This window comes from Saccostrea cucullata, unplaced genomic scaffold (genome assembly GCF_032062105.1).
Source record: "Saccostrea cucullata isolate Sc308-1 unplaced genomic scaffold, CSIRO_AGI_Scuc_v1 ctg1510, whole genome shotgun sequence".
Classification (NCBI taxonomy): Eukaryota; Metazoa; Mollusca; class Bivalvia; order Ostreida; family Ostreidae; genus Saccostrea; species Saccostrea cuccullata.
Window position 1 is genome coordinate 48,385 of NW_026939728.1, and position 14,128 is coordinate 62,512.

Consider the following 14,128-nt stretch of genomic DNA (forward strand, 5'->3'; position numbering starts at 1 on the left):
AATTTCCCGACATGCATTGCGTACCTCTTTTTTGCCTAGATATGTGTATTGCTAATTATCGATAGTGCTCCTTGAGGTTACACCAGAAACAGTCTCCCAGTTAAAAAAAAATCAAATAATATGCAGCATTTGACTATTATATCGCCTGCTAGTCATCCAATGCCTAGGTTTCCATACAACTTAAACAAGTTTTGAAAAGTAAAATATTACTTTCATTTGGTGGTGCGTTAGCAATTTTGTCCAGTTACATATATATATATATATATATATATATATATATATATATATATATATATATATATATATATATATATATATATATAGAAAGCACAAAGAAATTCACTTTTACATGGATACCCACTTCCGCCCCAGCCCGGGGTTGAACTCTCGACCTTCGGAATCTGTCTCCTAGCAGTGCAGGAACAGCGCGCTAGACCGCTCGGCTATCTAGGCAAGTCAAAAAAACTTGCTTTCGATGCCGATGGAATTCTCGCGGCGCTGCCCTACACTACACGGTCATTGAGAATAGAAGTGAGATACAGTTATTTGGACATTAGTTTTAACAGAGGATTGTTACCAATACATGTTGTAATGAAATTAATTATTATTTATAACGCACATTTTACAACAACTCTTAAACTAACATAACTGCCCTAAGTGAAGAAATATTAATATAGAAAGCACAAAGAAATTCACTTTTACATGGATACCCACATATATATTTATATATAAGCCGTATCTCTTCTCATCAATAATTATGGCCAATTTAAATAAATATTTTTTAAGTAGGCCAAACTGTAAGGTCACGGGGTCAAAAATCATAGTGTATATGTAAAAAAAGTCTTGTCAAAGGCAATGTACATGTGGAATATGTGATAAACTGTCTCTTCTCATTCAAAAGAAATGACCAAGATTTAAGTTTTCATGACGAACTGACTTTAGACTGACAAACGAATGAGATTTAAAGTCCCCTAGCTTTCGCAAAAGCGGTGTACAAAAAGATAACATGACTGAATAAGCAAGATAATAGAACACTTTTGACTTCCGAGGTTAGTGTGCGAGGTACGATCGTGAACGAGCCATACGAGGAAATCCCTGTGGGAAATTCTCATGTTAAACCTTCCCATTTTACCAGTTAATATTGAAAGAGTTTAAGAGGCTGAATTTAAATGTGAAATGTTTCTAGCCTAAGCATCAATTTTAATTATAGTAGTTTTTTTTATGTCATATACATGTATCAAATAACCAATAAATATCATTGGTTGATGTAAAGCACAGTAGATTAGAGCTTTACTGGTGGAGATTTGAGGGAAGTGTTGTTTTAAAACGGATACGTCAAATTATATAGAAGTACAGGTACCCTTTAACTAACAGGAAAAGTATTTTATAAAGTACGCATTCGTTTTTTTTTTTTTTTTGTTTTTTTTTTCTTTTTGTATAGCAACATGTTTGTTCGTCGCATGAACTGTTTTTTTATTTTTTAAGAATACAGGTGACAATGTTCTCCTCTAAAATGATGTTGATCATGTCATTGCATGTTTAAAAACTAAAAAAAAGCAAAAGAAAAAAAAAAACAAAACAAGTCAACAATTATTAAAAAGAAATACAATTATAACACTAAAGAAATAAAACACAAAATGATACCATCTCTTCGGAAAAGGTCATTTATTTGTGCTCACATTTCCATTGTTGTATCTAACTATTATCGTCCTTTTATCTATATTTTATGGCTTCTTGAACAGAATTGAGTAATAAACGTTTTAACTTTTATAAATCTAGACGTTTTATCTCATAAACAACCGGCTTTTCAAAGCGCAAATCTACCTATAACTGGTTCGGGTGCAACTATGGCTGTAGATGGGAATCTTGCTACGTGTGCACGGCTTGATGTAATTGGTTCTAGTAGTCGATATGATAGAGCTTGGTGGTACATGGACCTGGGAGATATCCACTGTATATACAGCATTAGGATACAGTTTGAGGACATGGGTGAAACATACGGCAAGTTTATATGATTAATATTTTATTTTCATGACACCTGATGCCACCTCTCACGCCTTTGCTCTCTTTCTATTTTGTATTGATTTATGGACCTTTGACCAAAAATACTGTTAGGTATCTCCATATGTTTATTGCATCATGGCTGTTTATTTTTTCGATATCAAATAAAGGAAGTCTTGTCAACCGACAATCGCCTGCTTGGCGCAGTTGTTAGAGCGTCTGTTCTAGAATGGAGACGATACGCAGCACTGTTAAGGCTTACTATGAGAAAGCAACGGAAAATAAAAATGCAAAAAGGGGTATTGTTTTAAAAACTGAATTTATTTTTGTTTAGCTGTTTAATTATCACAGAACTTAAATACTTGTGTAAAATAGCATAGTATAACCTACTCTGTACTGTATGAGGTTTGGTCTCATCGATGGACAGTCACGTGATAAATGCATAGTACGTGTACTGAATGTGGGTCATTAACAAATTTCAATTTTGCAAGGACATACCCTATTTGAAATTAAAAATTCAAGCTATTTTTTTGTTACTTTATACTTTTTACTTTCTGGAAAGTGCTGCTGCTTTGAATAGAATTTGCGTTTTAATAGTTAAAATTTTAAGAAAATAGGCCCATGTCGAAATATGTATGATTTTTATGCGCCCGGATCGATAGATCCGAGGCTTATATTGTTTTTGTCCTGTCTGTCTGTCTGTCTGTCTGTCTGTCTGTTTGTTTGTTTGTTTGTCTCCAAACTTTAACCTTGGCCATAACTTTTGAACCATGAAAGGTAGAATCTTCATATTTGGTATGGATACTTCACTAATCAGGTGCTTTCAAATGACACCGATATTAATGACCTTGTGACCTTAAATGTGACCTACATGCCAAAAATAGTTCTTTTGTCTGCAAACTTCAACCTTCGCCATAACTTTTGAACCATGAAAAATAGAGACTTCATAATTAGTATGCATACTACACTAATAAAGTTCTTTTAAATGACACCAAGGTCAATGATCTGGTGACCTTGACTGTGACCTACATGCTAAAAATAACTTTTTCGTACCTTCAACATAAGGTTGAACCATAAAAGATAGAGACTTCATATTTGGTGTGCATACTCCACTAATCAAGTTCTTTCAAATGCCACCAAGGTCAATGACCTTGTGACCTTGATTGTTACCTATGCTAGTATGCTAAAAATGGCTTTTTTCGATTTTTGTTGCCGCCGGGCGCATAGTGTTTCACAAACACATCTTGTTAACATATATTTTATGTACTTATAAAGTTACCCTCTCGATTTAAAGAAAGCGGTAGCTCTTTTCAAGTTAAGGAACATATCTTTTATTTATATTTAAAAAATGATTAAGATTTATTTAGTGTATGTCCTGGCGAAAGAACGATTTAAACAGGCACCTCCATGTAAAATATACCTAACCTGAACATAAAAACACGACAAAATAATTGAAATACATTCTCTCGATTGTTAATGAATAATCGCTGTGAACAAAAGATATACATTGGTATTGATAGCCTTTTTTAACACCTGTAAATAACATTCTGTTTTTATCATAAAACACAATTTTCATTGTTAAAAAAATCCTCAATCTGCCTCTCACAGCACAGATCTTTGAGATCAGAGATCCGTTTATAACCAGCTGTATGGAATTTAACCAGCAACTTTTTAAAATGCATTGATAAATTTTATTGTTGTTTTTTATGCCAATGCAGTTTAAAGTTGCAAGTTATTTTATTTTCTAATATTATGAGGAATACATCAAAATCATTTTTAGTGTGACTTCACAGTAAACTTTTCCCGTATAAATAAGGCCCCGCCTCCTTATTTTAGCCTTAACATGCTGCGTAGAAGTCGATCCTTATGTCGCAGGTTTGAATTCTACTGTGGGTCGTGGAGACCGGTATTCTGATCAGAACGTTTAAAGCAAGGTCCCATGTCGCAGTAGATAGATTTGAAAATAACAACTTGGGTCATGTTTAAATGAGTAAAATGAATAACTTTCTAGTTTTTTTTATTTTTTATTCAAATTTTCACAGAAATGGAATTTGAAGTGAAAAATATTTGTATAGATTAATAAGGATTGTTTCAGAAGGGTAGACGTTTGAATATTACAGAAGGTTTACACTTTCTTTATATTCTAAAAAAAAGTATTATTTGCATTATTTGCAATGAAATTAGGTCAAACAATATATACCAATCCAGGCATCCATTTTTGGCTTTAATTTCAAATAATTAGGTTAATGACCTCGTTTTTATGCTAGGGTCCCCTAAGTATTTCTTGGGAAATACCTCAATTTTTCACACTATGGCCAATTTTTTCTTCACTCACTAAATATTACAAGCAACAACAGTCTTTAAATTATGAAATATTATATCAATGTCAATGGAACAGAGTTGCTGTATAAAGAAATGAGCAGAGTTTGGGCCATAAACGTGATAATTATTACAGTCCAAATTTCCTCTGTCATATTTATGTTTTTCCCCCATTTTTAATCGCATATTTAATAAATCTGACTGATAAGAACTCTAAATTATTTATAGCCTCATATTACCTTTGTTGCACTAATTCTCATGGTATTAACATTATATGGGGTCAATGATCAAATTATTATATAAATATTGCATGTAGTTGAGTGTAACATTAAAAATTTTCACCCCAAGAAAACCATTGTCAAACGAGGCGCAGCCGAGGTTGACAATGGTTTTCGAGGGGTGAAAATGCTATATTTATTATATTTTACTGAATGTTTTATACAAATACATATAACAGTGAACCGTGCGCGCATAAATTCTGCGCAGTCGCTATTTTTTGTAATACCACCCGTCGTCAAGCAATGTTGACTGTTGCTACGCTGGAGGGCGTGGCTTCATTATTGCAAGTAATAGTGTTTTTTAGCAAATGTTTCTCGACAAATCAGATTCAACTAATTTACATGAAAGTATAATATTGAGATATGTTGCCTGAAATGGTTTTGTTCATGTTCCTGAATTTCTCTATTTGATAGCATTTATTTATTTAAAATAATTTATTAGCTTTAAGGCAAATAAAATATGCAAAATGATGTCTGTATAACCCTTACATTTGATAAATATTGCAAGAAATAAAAGATTTTGACAAAAATGAAAAATTAAAAATTTAGTCCGAATTTCCTCTGCATTGCCATACATATATTTTTGTTCCTGTATATTTTCTTCAAATAATAAAATGTGAAATTTTGATATTGTGTTAAAACTTAGTAAATTTATCCATTTAAAACAGTTTTTGATTTAATATATCATACTTTATGAAATTTCCTTTCTGATTATTATCAGTCTAGTCGCAAATGTCCTATCTGTTCATTCTTGTACATGTACCATTTGTGTTTATCAAACAAATTTGTTTCTGCTTTCTTTTTTACAACAACACGCCATTTTCTTCAAACCAATAACAAGAAATCAATAAATCAGTACTGTAAATAAAGAACGAGTGCACTTATGGGCCCCGGAAAAATGTGAAAAAATAAACAATCAAATTAAGCAAAAATTTTCATCTCGAATCATTAATTGATATCTAAACGATCCGATTCAACAAATTTTACCGCTGAAATCCACGAATATACAAAGAGCAAAACTATACAATGTGGTAGGGGTCAGCCGACATTGGCGATTTTCTATAGTAAATCGAGAACGGTCATTCATTTCAAAGCCTTTGTTAGCTATGAGCCTAACGTTGTGCAAACTTGTGCGAATGACAAAAGACGCATATTATTTATAAAACTTGTGTGAAAGTATGAAATTTGCACACGATTAGGCTCGTACTTAAAATATTAAAAATGTATAAAAAGTACAATGTTTTTCCTATAGCAAGTGAGAGCTATTTACCTGTATGACCCATGTTGAACCCATGTGTGGAATAAATTATTTAAAATACTGATAGTCACGTGAGTTCTACGCAGGTAAACATTCCTCAGAAGTGCTCACTTTAAAACATAGGCAGGTTTTGTTTCAGTAAGTCAAAGTCGTGCCGCTTAGAGATGTTTGTATGTATTTGTTTTTAAGAACACGGGTAAGGAGATCTAAGTGTCGTTCATAATGTGTCAAACATTTTTAACCTTCATGCAAGACAATGAAACAGGTATTGAAAGCCACCTATACATGTAACACTCCTTTTTAATTTCAAATTCAATGAAACTATTATTGTAATTTTTCAAATGCAAGAGTACCAATTTCTTAGATTAATCATTTTAGATACAGGCAACTAAACAACGTCATTCCATATTTTTAAAAACAGGTTTGGCGCAAGAAATATCATTCCGCAAACGCGCCCGACTATGATCCACCATCAGATTGTTCAAGTATTGATTTAAATAATTATCTATTCCCTTGATTTACATAAACGAAACTAAAAGAAGGTTAGGTACGACTTTTCCGGATTTACAGGGTATCCATAGGCCTTTTAAAATATTCAATTGTTTCAAATCCATGCTGATTAAAGTGGCGCTTAACATGCTTTTTGATTAGAAATATCCACTAGTATCTAACTATTTCCAATAGAGAACGATTTGGTAATATATTCTGAAGCAAAATGGCACATAAAAAGGGCCCATTAAGTATTGCTTAAGTGCACTTGTCCTTTGTGAAATTGCAACGCATTTTACAAAAAAAATTTAAAAATCAAAAAATCTTGATAAGTGTGTGTTAAACTAACGCTTAATGTCATTAATGCATAGATTCAACATCTTAAATTAATAGTTAAAATAGCATACATTTTTGTCCTTGTTAAAATGTATATGATTTCCTCTCTCTTCCTTTAGTCCAGAGGCAAAGGGGTAGGTTTGCTGGATTTTCTCTCTACCTTTCAAATTCAACTAAAAAAGAAGAGGGATATATGTGCTACAAAGACGGACCAGATTTACCTCCCTTAAATTTCACAACAAAATGTATAGGATATGGTCGATATGTCATCTACTACAATGAAAGACTGAGTGGAGTAACGTATCCAGCAGGATATGAAGCTATGTCTTACTCCCAGTTGTGTGAAGTGGTAGTGGAAGGTAAATTCAAAGGAGTAATTTTTTTTTTTGTCTTTTTTGTTTTGTTGTTTGTCAGTTAAGAAATATTTCTTTAACAGGATGCTCTTCAGGAAAGTATGGAGAAAATTGTGAAAAGAATTGTTCTCCTTATTGCTTTGAAACTTTATGTGATATTATCAATGGTAAATGTATGAAATGCAAGCCGGGATGGGACGGAAAAAAGTGTCAATCATGTAAGTCGAGTTTTCTTTTCATAAATTGGTTTTCCATAGATAAAACCCTACTTGGTTTCTAAAATGTTGCATGTCAAAATAGCTTGCCTTAAAGAATCTTTCGGCCAGGACTGTAAATTTCGATGTTCAGGACATTGCAAAGGTGGAAGGTCATGTGACCATGTGACAGGTGAATGTGTCGAAGGATGTGTGTCGGGATGGACAGGATCGATGTGTAATAAAAGTAAGGAAGAATACGTGAGTTAAATGTCTCTTTAAGTTTTAAGGAACTTGAATCAAATATATTCGAATGAAGTCCATGCACAGATGCTCATGATTTTTTTTTAATTTTGTAAACAAAAATATAATTATCAATAAAAAAAAAATACAAATGATCAGGAAAAAAAAAACTTTAATTTTAAACGGCATGTTAAACATATGCAATCATGTTTTTATGCTAAAAATTCACTGCTTGAATGGTAAAGATTGTAAAAATGGTTGCACATGTAATAAGGTTGACTCCAAGTGCTTTCTAGAAAAAAAAAATCTACAAACTTTAGTATCAACAAATCTGAAGATTTATTTAGGAATGATACTTATATTGTAAAGAAATACTAATGTTAGGAATGTTATGCAAGACATTTCTGTTTTAATTAGCAGATGTAAAAACTATAGATATATATGACATTTAATGTTAAGATAAAATAAAGCTACAAACTCTATACATGTAATAATCTAATTTTATAAATAATACATAATAATTACATAAATAAATGTAATTATCTAATTATAGCTTGTGACAATGGGTATTATGGCTTTAATTGTTCTTCCACGTGTAGTGGGCATTGTTTATATGACAAACCTTGTAACAAGGAAACTGGGCATTGGACTCGGGATGTAGTGATGGATATACTGGGGATTTATGTCAGAATGGTAAGTTTTTACAATTACTTTAATTTACTGTACTTAAGAGAAATGTGATATACATAAATTTATACTTGTACATGAATGTGTCGTCCGTACAAATATTAATTTTGTTCCTTCTGAATAGTTCAAACTTTGGAGAAGAATGATATTATTAAGACTAGTATGATATACATGAATATCTGCGTTTCTTTTTATATCTATGAACAATTACTCACATGTACAGAATGTACACCTGGGTGGTTTGGAGAGGACTGTAGAGTACTTTGTAGTGGACACTGTGCTGATAAGGCTGTTTGTAATCACTCGGACGGAATTTGTCCACATGGATGTGAAGACGGTTATACCGGGCAAAATTGTTCCACACGTAATATTTAGAAACGCTTAAAATCGAATTATATGGAAACAAATGTTCCCTTTTAATTACTTGAGTGTTTTAATACTTACAAGCATTGAATCAAAACAAGTTTAAAAAAAATCAATTTTGCTTTCTTTTAGCTTGTCCTCTCAATCACTACGGTAGAAATTGTTCCACTTTATGTTCTATAAAATGCTCAAATACATGCAGTCATACAGATGGTTCTTGTGAGTGCAGTTCCGGTTGGAGGGGTTCGCCGTATTGCGACAAACGTAAATACAATGGACCTTTAAACATATATTTACTTTTTCAGATAATATATTTTATTGAAAATATAACGTAAAAATATGATAAATAAATTTTAGAGTGTCTTCCTAATATGTTTGGCGAAAACTGCGTCAAGGTTTGTTCTGCCTCTGTGCAGAGTGTTTACCAAACCAACAAACCAAAACAATAAAGGCGGATCACTCTTTATTGCATCGATGCTTGTATGTGTATGGTAAAAGACTGAAAATAATAAAGAGACAAGATTTACAAAAAGATTCATACAATTCAGTGATACCCAATTAACCTTATTTTACATTGTAAGTGACAAATTATAGACAAACAAGAATAATATCAATATTTAGTGAACATTTTTCCAATTTAAATTCAAACATAGACTAGCCTATCATAAAAAATTAAAATGCACTCTTAGTAACATGTAGGTTATTTATCACATAAACTGAGGATCAATATAGCGTTTACATTCATAGCAGATTTTTACATAACCATTAACTTTCTAATACACATCGAAATCTATTAACCTATCTGATCCAAAGTAATCTGTAAAATATAACTTAAGATAATACATAAAAACTTACTTATGGTGCAGGGATGTACCCGTAAGAGTGAAAAATACTTTAAAACAATGCTTGGAACAAGCGAAAATGGCCTCCTAGCCTCATGTAGGAACAACATAAAATATTCTAAAAAAACAAACCGTAAAGGGTTACAAACCCGGAATAATTATAACAATGTAAAAAGAAATATAACTCTTACGAGGTATAAGTTGTGTAACACTACACTCCCCGCCTGATATGAAATATCACACCCTTACAAGCAAAACAAATGTATACATTATCCTTAACTGAGGATACCTACAATGCACAAAATGTAGTTACTTTAACTCAATACATAAACTAGTCATTCAACTTTTCACAAAACAGTTAGTTGTGATTTGACAGCAAAAGCACGATCTGAGTAATCGGTCGCACATATGTTCTCTTGCTCCGTCTTTGAATGTCACAAGTTCGACCTTTCTCACGAGATAATCCTCGCTAGGGAACACACGAGTAACACGACAGAGAGACCAGAAAGTTCCGATGCTGCTCCGCGTCCTTCATAAGGACAATATCTCCTTCTTGAACATTTGGTTTGGTATCGGCCCACTTTCTGCGTTCTTGTAGCGACTGGGGGTACTCCTTGCGCCATCTGTCCCAAAATCTGTTGGCAAGAATTTGGACTATCTTCCACTGAGAGGTGTACATGTCGCGAACATCAAAGTTCATATGACTTTCAGAGACATTCCCCATTTTTTGGGTAAGTAGAACATTGGGTGTAAGTACCTGAGGCGACTCCGTATCCGTTGCAATAGGAACGATTGGTCTGTTGTTGACAATTGCCGAGACCTCTGCAAGGAAAGTGGTGAGTACTTCGTGGGTTAGTTTGACGTGACGATTCTCTTGTAAGATGGCATCAAGGATACGGCGCGTGACCCCTATGAGACGCTCCCAAGTTCCTCCCATATGTGAGGAATGAGGGGGATTAAACCTCCAAACTGTTCCTTTATCTGTGAGTAGGTTATGTATGGGTGCGTCCTCTACATTCACAGAGTTAATACCTAATTCACGCACACTGCCAACAAAATTTGTGCCTCTATCTGAGTAAAACTCCTTGACATCTCCTCTTATGGCATAGAATCGACGTAGAGCATTCACAAAGGAAGGTGTATTCATCTGTTCTAATACTTCAATGTGCACAGCCCTACAGCACATACAGGTAAACAAAGCTGCCCATCTCTTAGAGTCAGCACTCCCACCACGAGTACGCCTAGTTGTCACATTCCATGGCCCGAAACAGTCCACTCCAACGTAAGTGAATGGGGGTGAGGGTTTCAACCATATCGCAGGTAGGTCCGCCATCTTCTGAGTAAGAAGTTTCCCACGCCCTCTGCAACAAATCACACACTTGTTAATCAGTGAAGTCACAATACGTTTGGCACCAGTAATCCATAGACCTGCATTGCGGATTGCTCCCTCTGTTATATGGCGCCCTTGATGGTGTGTTAACTCGTGAAAGTGTAGAGCTAACAGCTTAGCAATATGATGACTCCCTGGCACAAGTATGGGACTCCTTTCCCCCAAATCAAAGTCACTATGTTGTAATCGGCCTCCGACCCGCACCATGCCTTCTTTATCTAAAGATGGGTTAAGTCTCAAAATGGAACTGTTTCTAGGAAGTGGCCTTTCATTCTTAAGTGCAGTAATTTCCTTCTCGTAGACTTCTAACTGGACGTGATGTATTATAAGCTCCTCTGCCTTCCTAAATGCACTGCTATCTTCTGTAGCTTTAATATCCTTACTGTGATGTGCCACTGCATGGACAATCCGTTTCAGGCACATGATGGCTCTAACGAGATTCTTCCATGAAGAATACCTCTCAAAGCGTGAAGTCCAGGATAAGGGGGTAGACACATCCACCTTGCAAACCACAGTGTCCTGTTTGATTTCCTTATCCATAGTTGGATCTACCAAATCATTTGTTGGGGCAGGACCATCTACAGTATCTTCTGTGCGTAGCCATTCTATTGGTCCACTGAGCCATGAGTCATACAGTGCACTGTCGATAGTAGATTTAGTGCCATGGTCTGCTGGGTTCTGGTCCGTAGGGATGTAGTTCCATTGAGATGATTTGGAGAAGCTTAGAATTCTTTGAACTCTGTTGCTTACGTAGGTTAAAAATCTCTTTGTGCGATTGTACACATAACCCAGAACGATCCTGCTGTCCGTGTAGAATTTGAAATGATCTGCATTGATGTCTAGCTGATCCCTTATAATAGTAGCAATTTCTACTCCCAGGACGGCCGCGCACAACTCTAAGCGTGGTATAGAAGTGGCTGGTCTGGGTGCGACTTTAGATTTACCCATAATGAAACCCAGATTGATGTCTCCACCATGACTGTGAAGCAGGTAGGCCACAGCAGCAATAGCAACCTCCGAGGCATCTGTGAAAATCAGTACGTTCTTCTCTTGAAGCTGAGAAAAGCCAATGGGCAGGTACTTACGAGGTACATTCAATGCTCCAAGACGAGTCAATGATTGGGTCCAATCATCCCATCTGCTCTGGAATTCTTCTGGTAAGGGAGCATCCCAGTCCACAGAAGGTGCCTGTGTCATTTCTCTAAGAAGTAACTTTCCCTGAATAGTGATAGGCGCTATGAAGCCTAGAGGGTCGTACAGGCTATTAACACATGATAAAACTCCTCTTTTAGTGTATGGTTTCTCCTTCCTGCTAAGTTTAAACCCAAAGGCATCCCTCTGAAGATCCCACACGAGTCCCAGACTCCGCTGGGTTGGAAGATCATCATGTGTAATATCTAAGTCAATCAAGTCCTTTGCTAGGTCTTTCACATCAAAGCTCTGCATCACTCTAGGGTCATTAGAGGCAATCTTATGTAATATGAGGTTCCCGTGGGTCAGTAAGGCCTGTTGAGTTCGTCGTAGGAGATCTATGGCTTCTTGTGTTGTTGGTAGGGACACCAGACCATCATCCACGTAAAAGTTCCGCTCCACAAACTCTCTTACATCCTTCCCAAAGCTATGTTCTGCTTGAATGGCAGCAAGACGAAACCCATAAGTAGCTACAGCAGGTGATGGGGTGTTTCCAAAAACCTGGACTGTCATGCGGTACTCCGTTAGAGGCTTGGTAGGGTCATTGTCTGTGTACCATAAAAATCTTAAGAAGTTCCTATGTTTCTCTGAGACACCAAAGCAGTGGAACATTTGCTCGATATCTGCGGTCACAGCTACGGCTTCCATCCTAAAACGCATCAACACTCCAATGAGACTATTTGTAAGGTCTGGACCTGACAAAAGTACGCTGTTCAGAGACAAGTCCTGGAAGCAAGCTGAAGAGTCGAATACCATGCGAATCTTCTCCGGTTTGAGTGGGTGGTACACCCCGAAAATTGGTAGGTACCAACATTCTTCGTTTGGTTTCAGAGGTGGGGCTACCTCTGCGTGATTTCTGTCAAAAATGTTCCTCATGAATTCTAAGGCATGTCCAAGTTAGGTGGGATTTTTTATCAACGAAGCATCTAAGATCATAGCCCGTCTCATTGCTTGGGTGTAACTATTTGGTAACACAGGCCTATCATGTTGGAAGGGTAATGGGGCTGTCCATTTTCCATAGGAATCGCGGTGAAACTCCCTGTCCATTATTTCCAGAAACTGGCGGTCCTCAGTCGACATTCCAGGAGTCTCATCATTCACTGTAGTACAGAATATCCCCGTACAAGAACCGACACCATGTTGATGTTTTTCTCGTGTAATGAGTAACTTGGAATCACAAGGCTCAAGTAGGGTACTACGCCCATTGTCCAACACATGAGTCTTATTCACTACAATGGAATTAGGTCTATGAGCACTAGCTGCACTACCCAAACACACTTCACCGATAATAGTCCACCCCAAGTAGAGTTTTTGCGCAAACGGCAAGTCTGGGGCCCAAGTTTTTGTTCGATCACATGATGCACTTGGATCAGATCCCTTCCTATGAGAAGCAGAATCTCGGCTGTATGATCCAAATCAGGAATTAATGGTGCAATATCCAACAGGTGTTGATATGCCGACGCCACTTCAGGAGTCGGTATTTCCTTACGATTGTTGGGAATCTCGTAACATTCTATAATTTTAGGTAAGTACAACTTCTGTTCAGCTGACACTGGCTCGATGACGAATCCCTCTGCTGTTCTTCCAGAAAATGTAACACTCCCACCGCAGGAATTCAACATGAAAACAGTCATTGCCCTCTAAGCCAAAGTGATAAAAAAAACTTGGAACGAGCTAAGGTTCTATTGCTCTGATCGTCTATCATAGCGTAAGTTCTAAAGGTAAGATCAGGTCTGTTAGACGGGTATACGTTCACAAGAACAATCTTCCCACAAGATCGGCCAACTTTATCCTTCCCACACAATCGGGTACAAGAGGAAGTGATAATGTTTTCATCTCCCTTCCCAGATGGTGATTCCTTAGATGAACTCTCCCCGCCATTCTCTTGCCCAGAGTCTCCGTGAAAGTGCATACACGTAACATGGCGGTCGCTTTTACAAAAGTCACAACTCACTTTAAGTTTGCACTTGTTGGCCCTATGCTTTCCCTTGCAGCAACGGAAACAGAGTTCCCTACTTTTCAGAAAGTCGCGTTTATTTGGGAATGTCATTGCCAGAAAGGCACGGCATTGTTCCAAGGAATGGTCAGCCTTGTGTATAGGGCACCGCATAGAGGATGTCGGTGTTTCAGTACCAACGTCTGACTTCCGGACAAAGACTTTGTTTGTAGGTTCTCTCTTCTTGT

The 14,128-nt window shown here is 36.2% G+C and overlaps 2 protein-coding genes across 2 annotated transcripts; one reads left to right on the plus strand and one right to left on the minus strand.

Annotated features, from left to right (window-relative positions):
• Positions 1-1,847: 1,847 nt before the first annotated feature.
• On the plus strand, positions 1,848-8,543 carry LOC134253824 (uncharacterized). Its single transcript, XM_062736415.1, has 4 exons — positions 1,848-2,001; positions 6,801-7,040; positions 8,025-8,164; positions 8,382-8,543. The coding sequence occupies exons 1-4, from the start codon at positions 1,848-1,850 to the stop codon at positions 8,541-8,543; spliced, it is 696 nt and encodes a 231-aa protein (XP_062592399.1).
• A 1,289-nt stretch (positions 8,544-9,832) lies between these two features.
• Positions 9,833-12,820, minus strand: LOC134253822 (uncharacterized). Its single transcript, XM_062736413.1, has one exon. The coding sequence runs from the start codon at positions 12,818-12,820 to the stop codon at positions 9,833-9,835; it is 2,988 nt and encodes a 995-aa protein (XP_062592397.1).
• Positions 12,821-14,128: the final 1,308 nt, after the last annotated feature.

Bases quoted from the DNA above. Each gene is read 5' to 3' on its own strand.
- LOC134253822 (XM_062736413.1), bottom strand. From the start codon at position 12,820: ATGAGGAACATTTTTGACAGAAATCACGCAGAGGTAGCCCCACCTCTG.
- LOC134253824 (XM_062736415.1), top strand. From the start codon at position 1,848: ATGGCTGTAGATGGGAATCTTGCTACGTGTGCACGGCTTGATGTAATT. The intron at 7,041-8,024 runs GTAAATTCAAAG...ATCTAATTATAG, and splicing joins GTGTGAAGTGGTAGTGGAAG to CTTGTGACAATGGGTATTAT. The intron at 8,165-8,381 runs GTAAGTTTTTAC...TCACATGTACAG, and splicing joins TGGGGATTTATGTCAGAATG to AATGTACACCTGGGTGGTTT.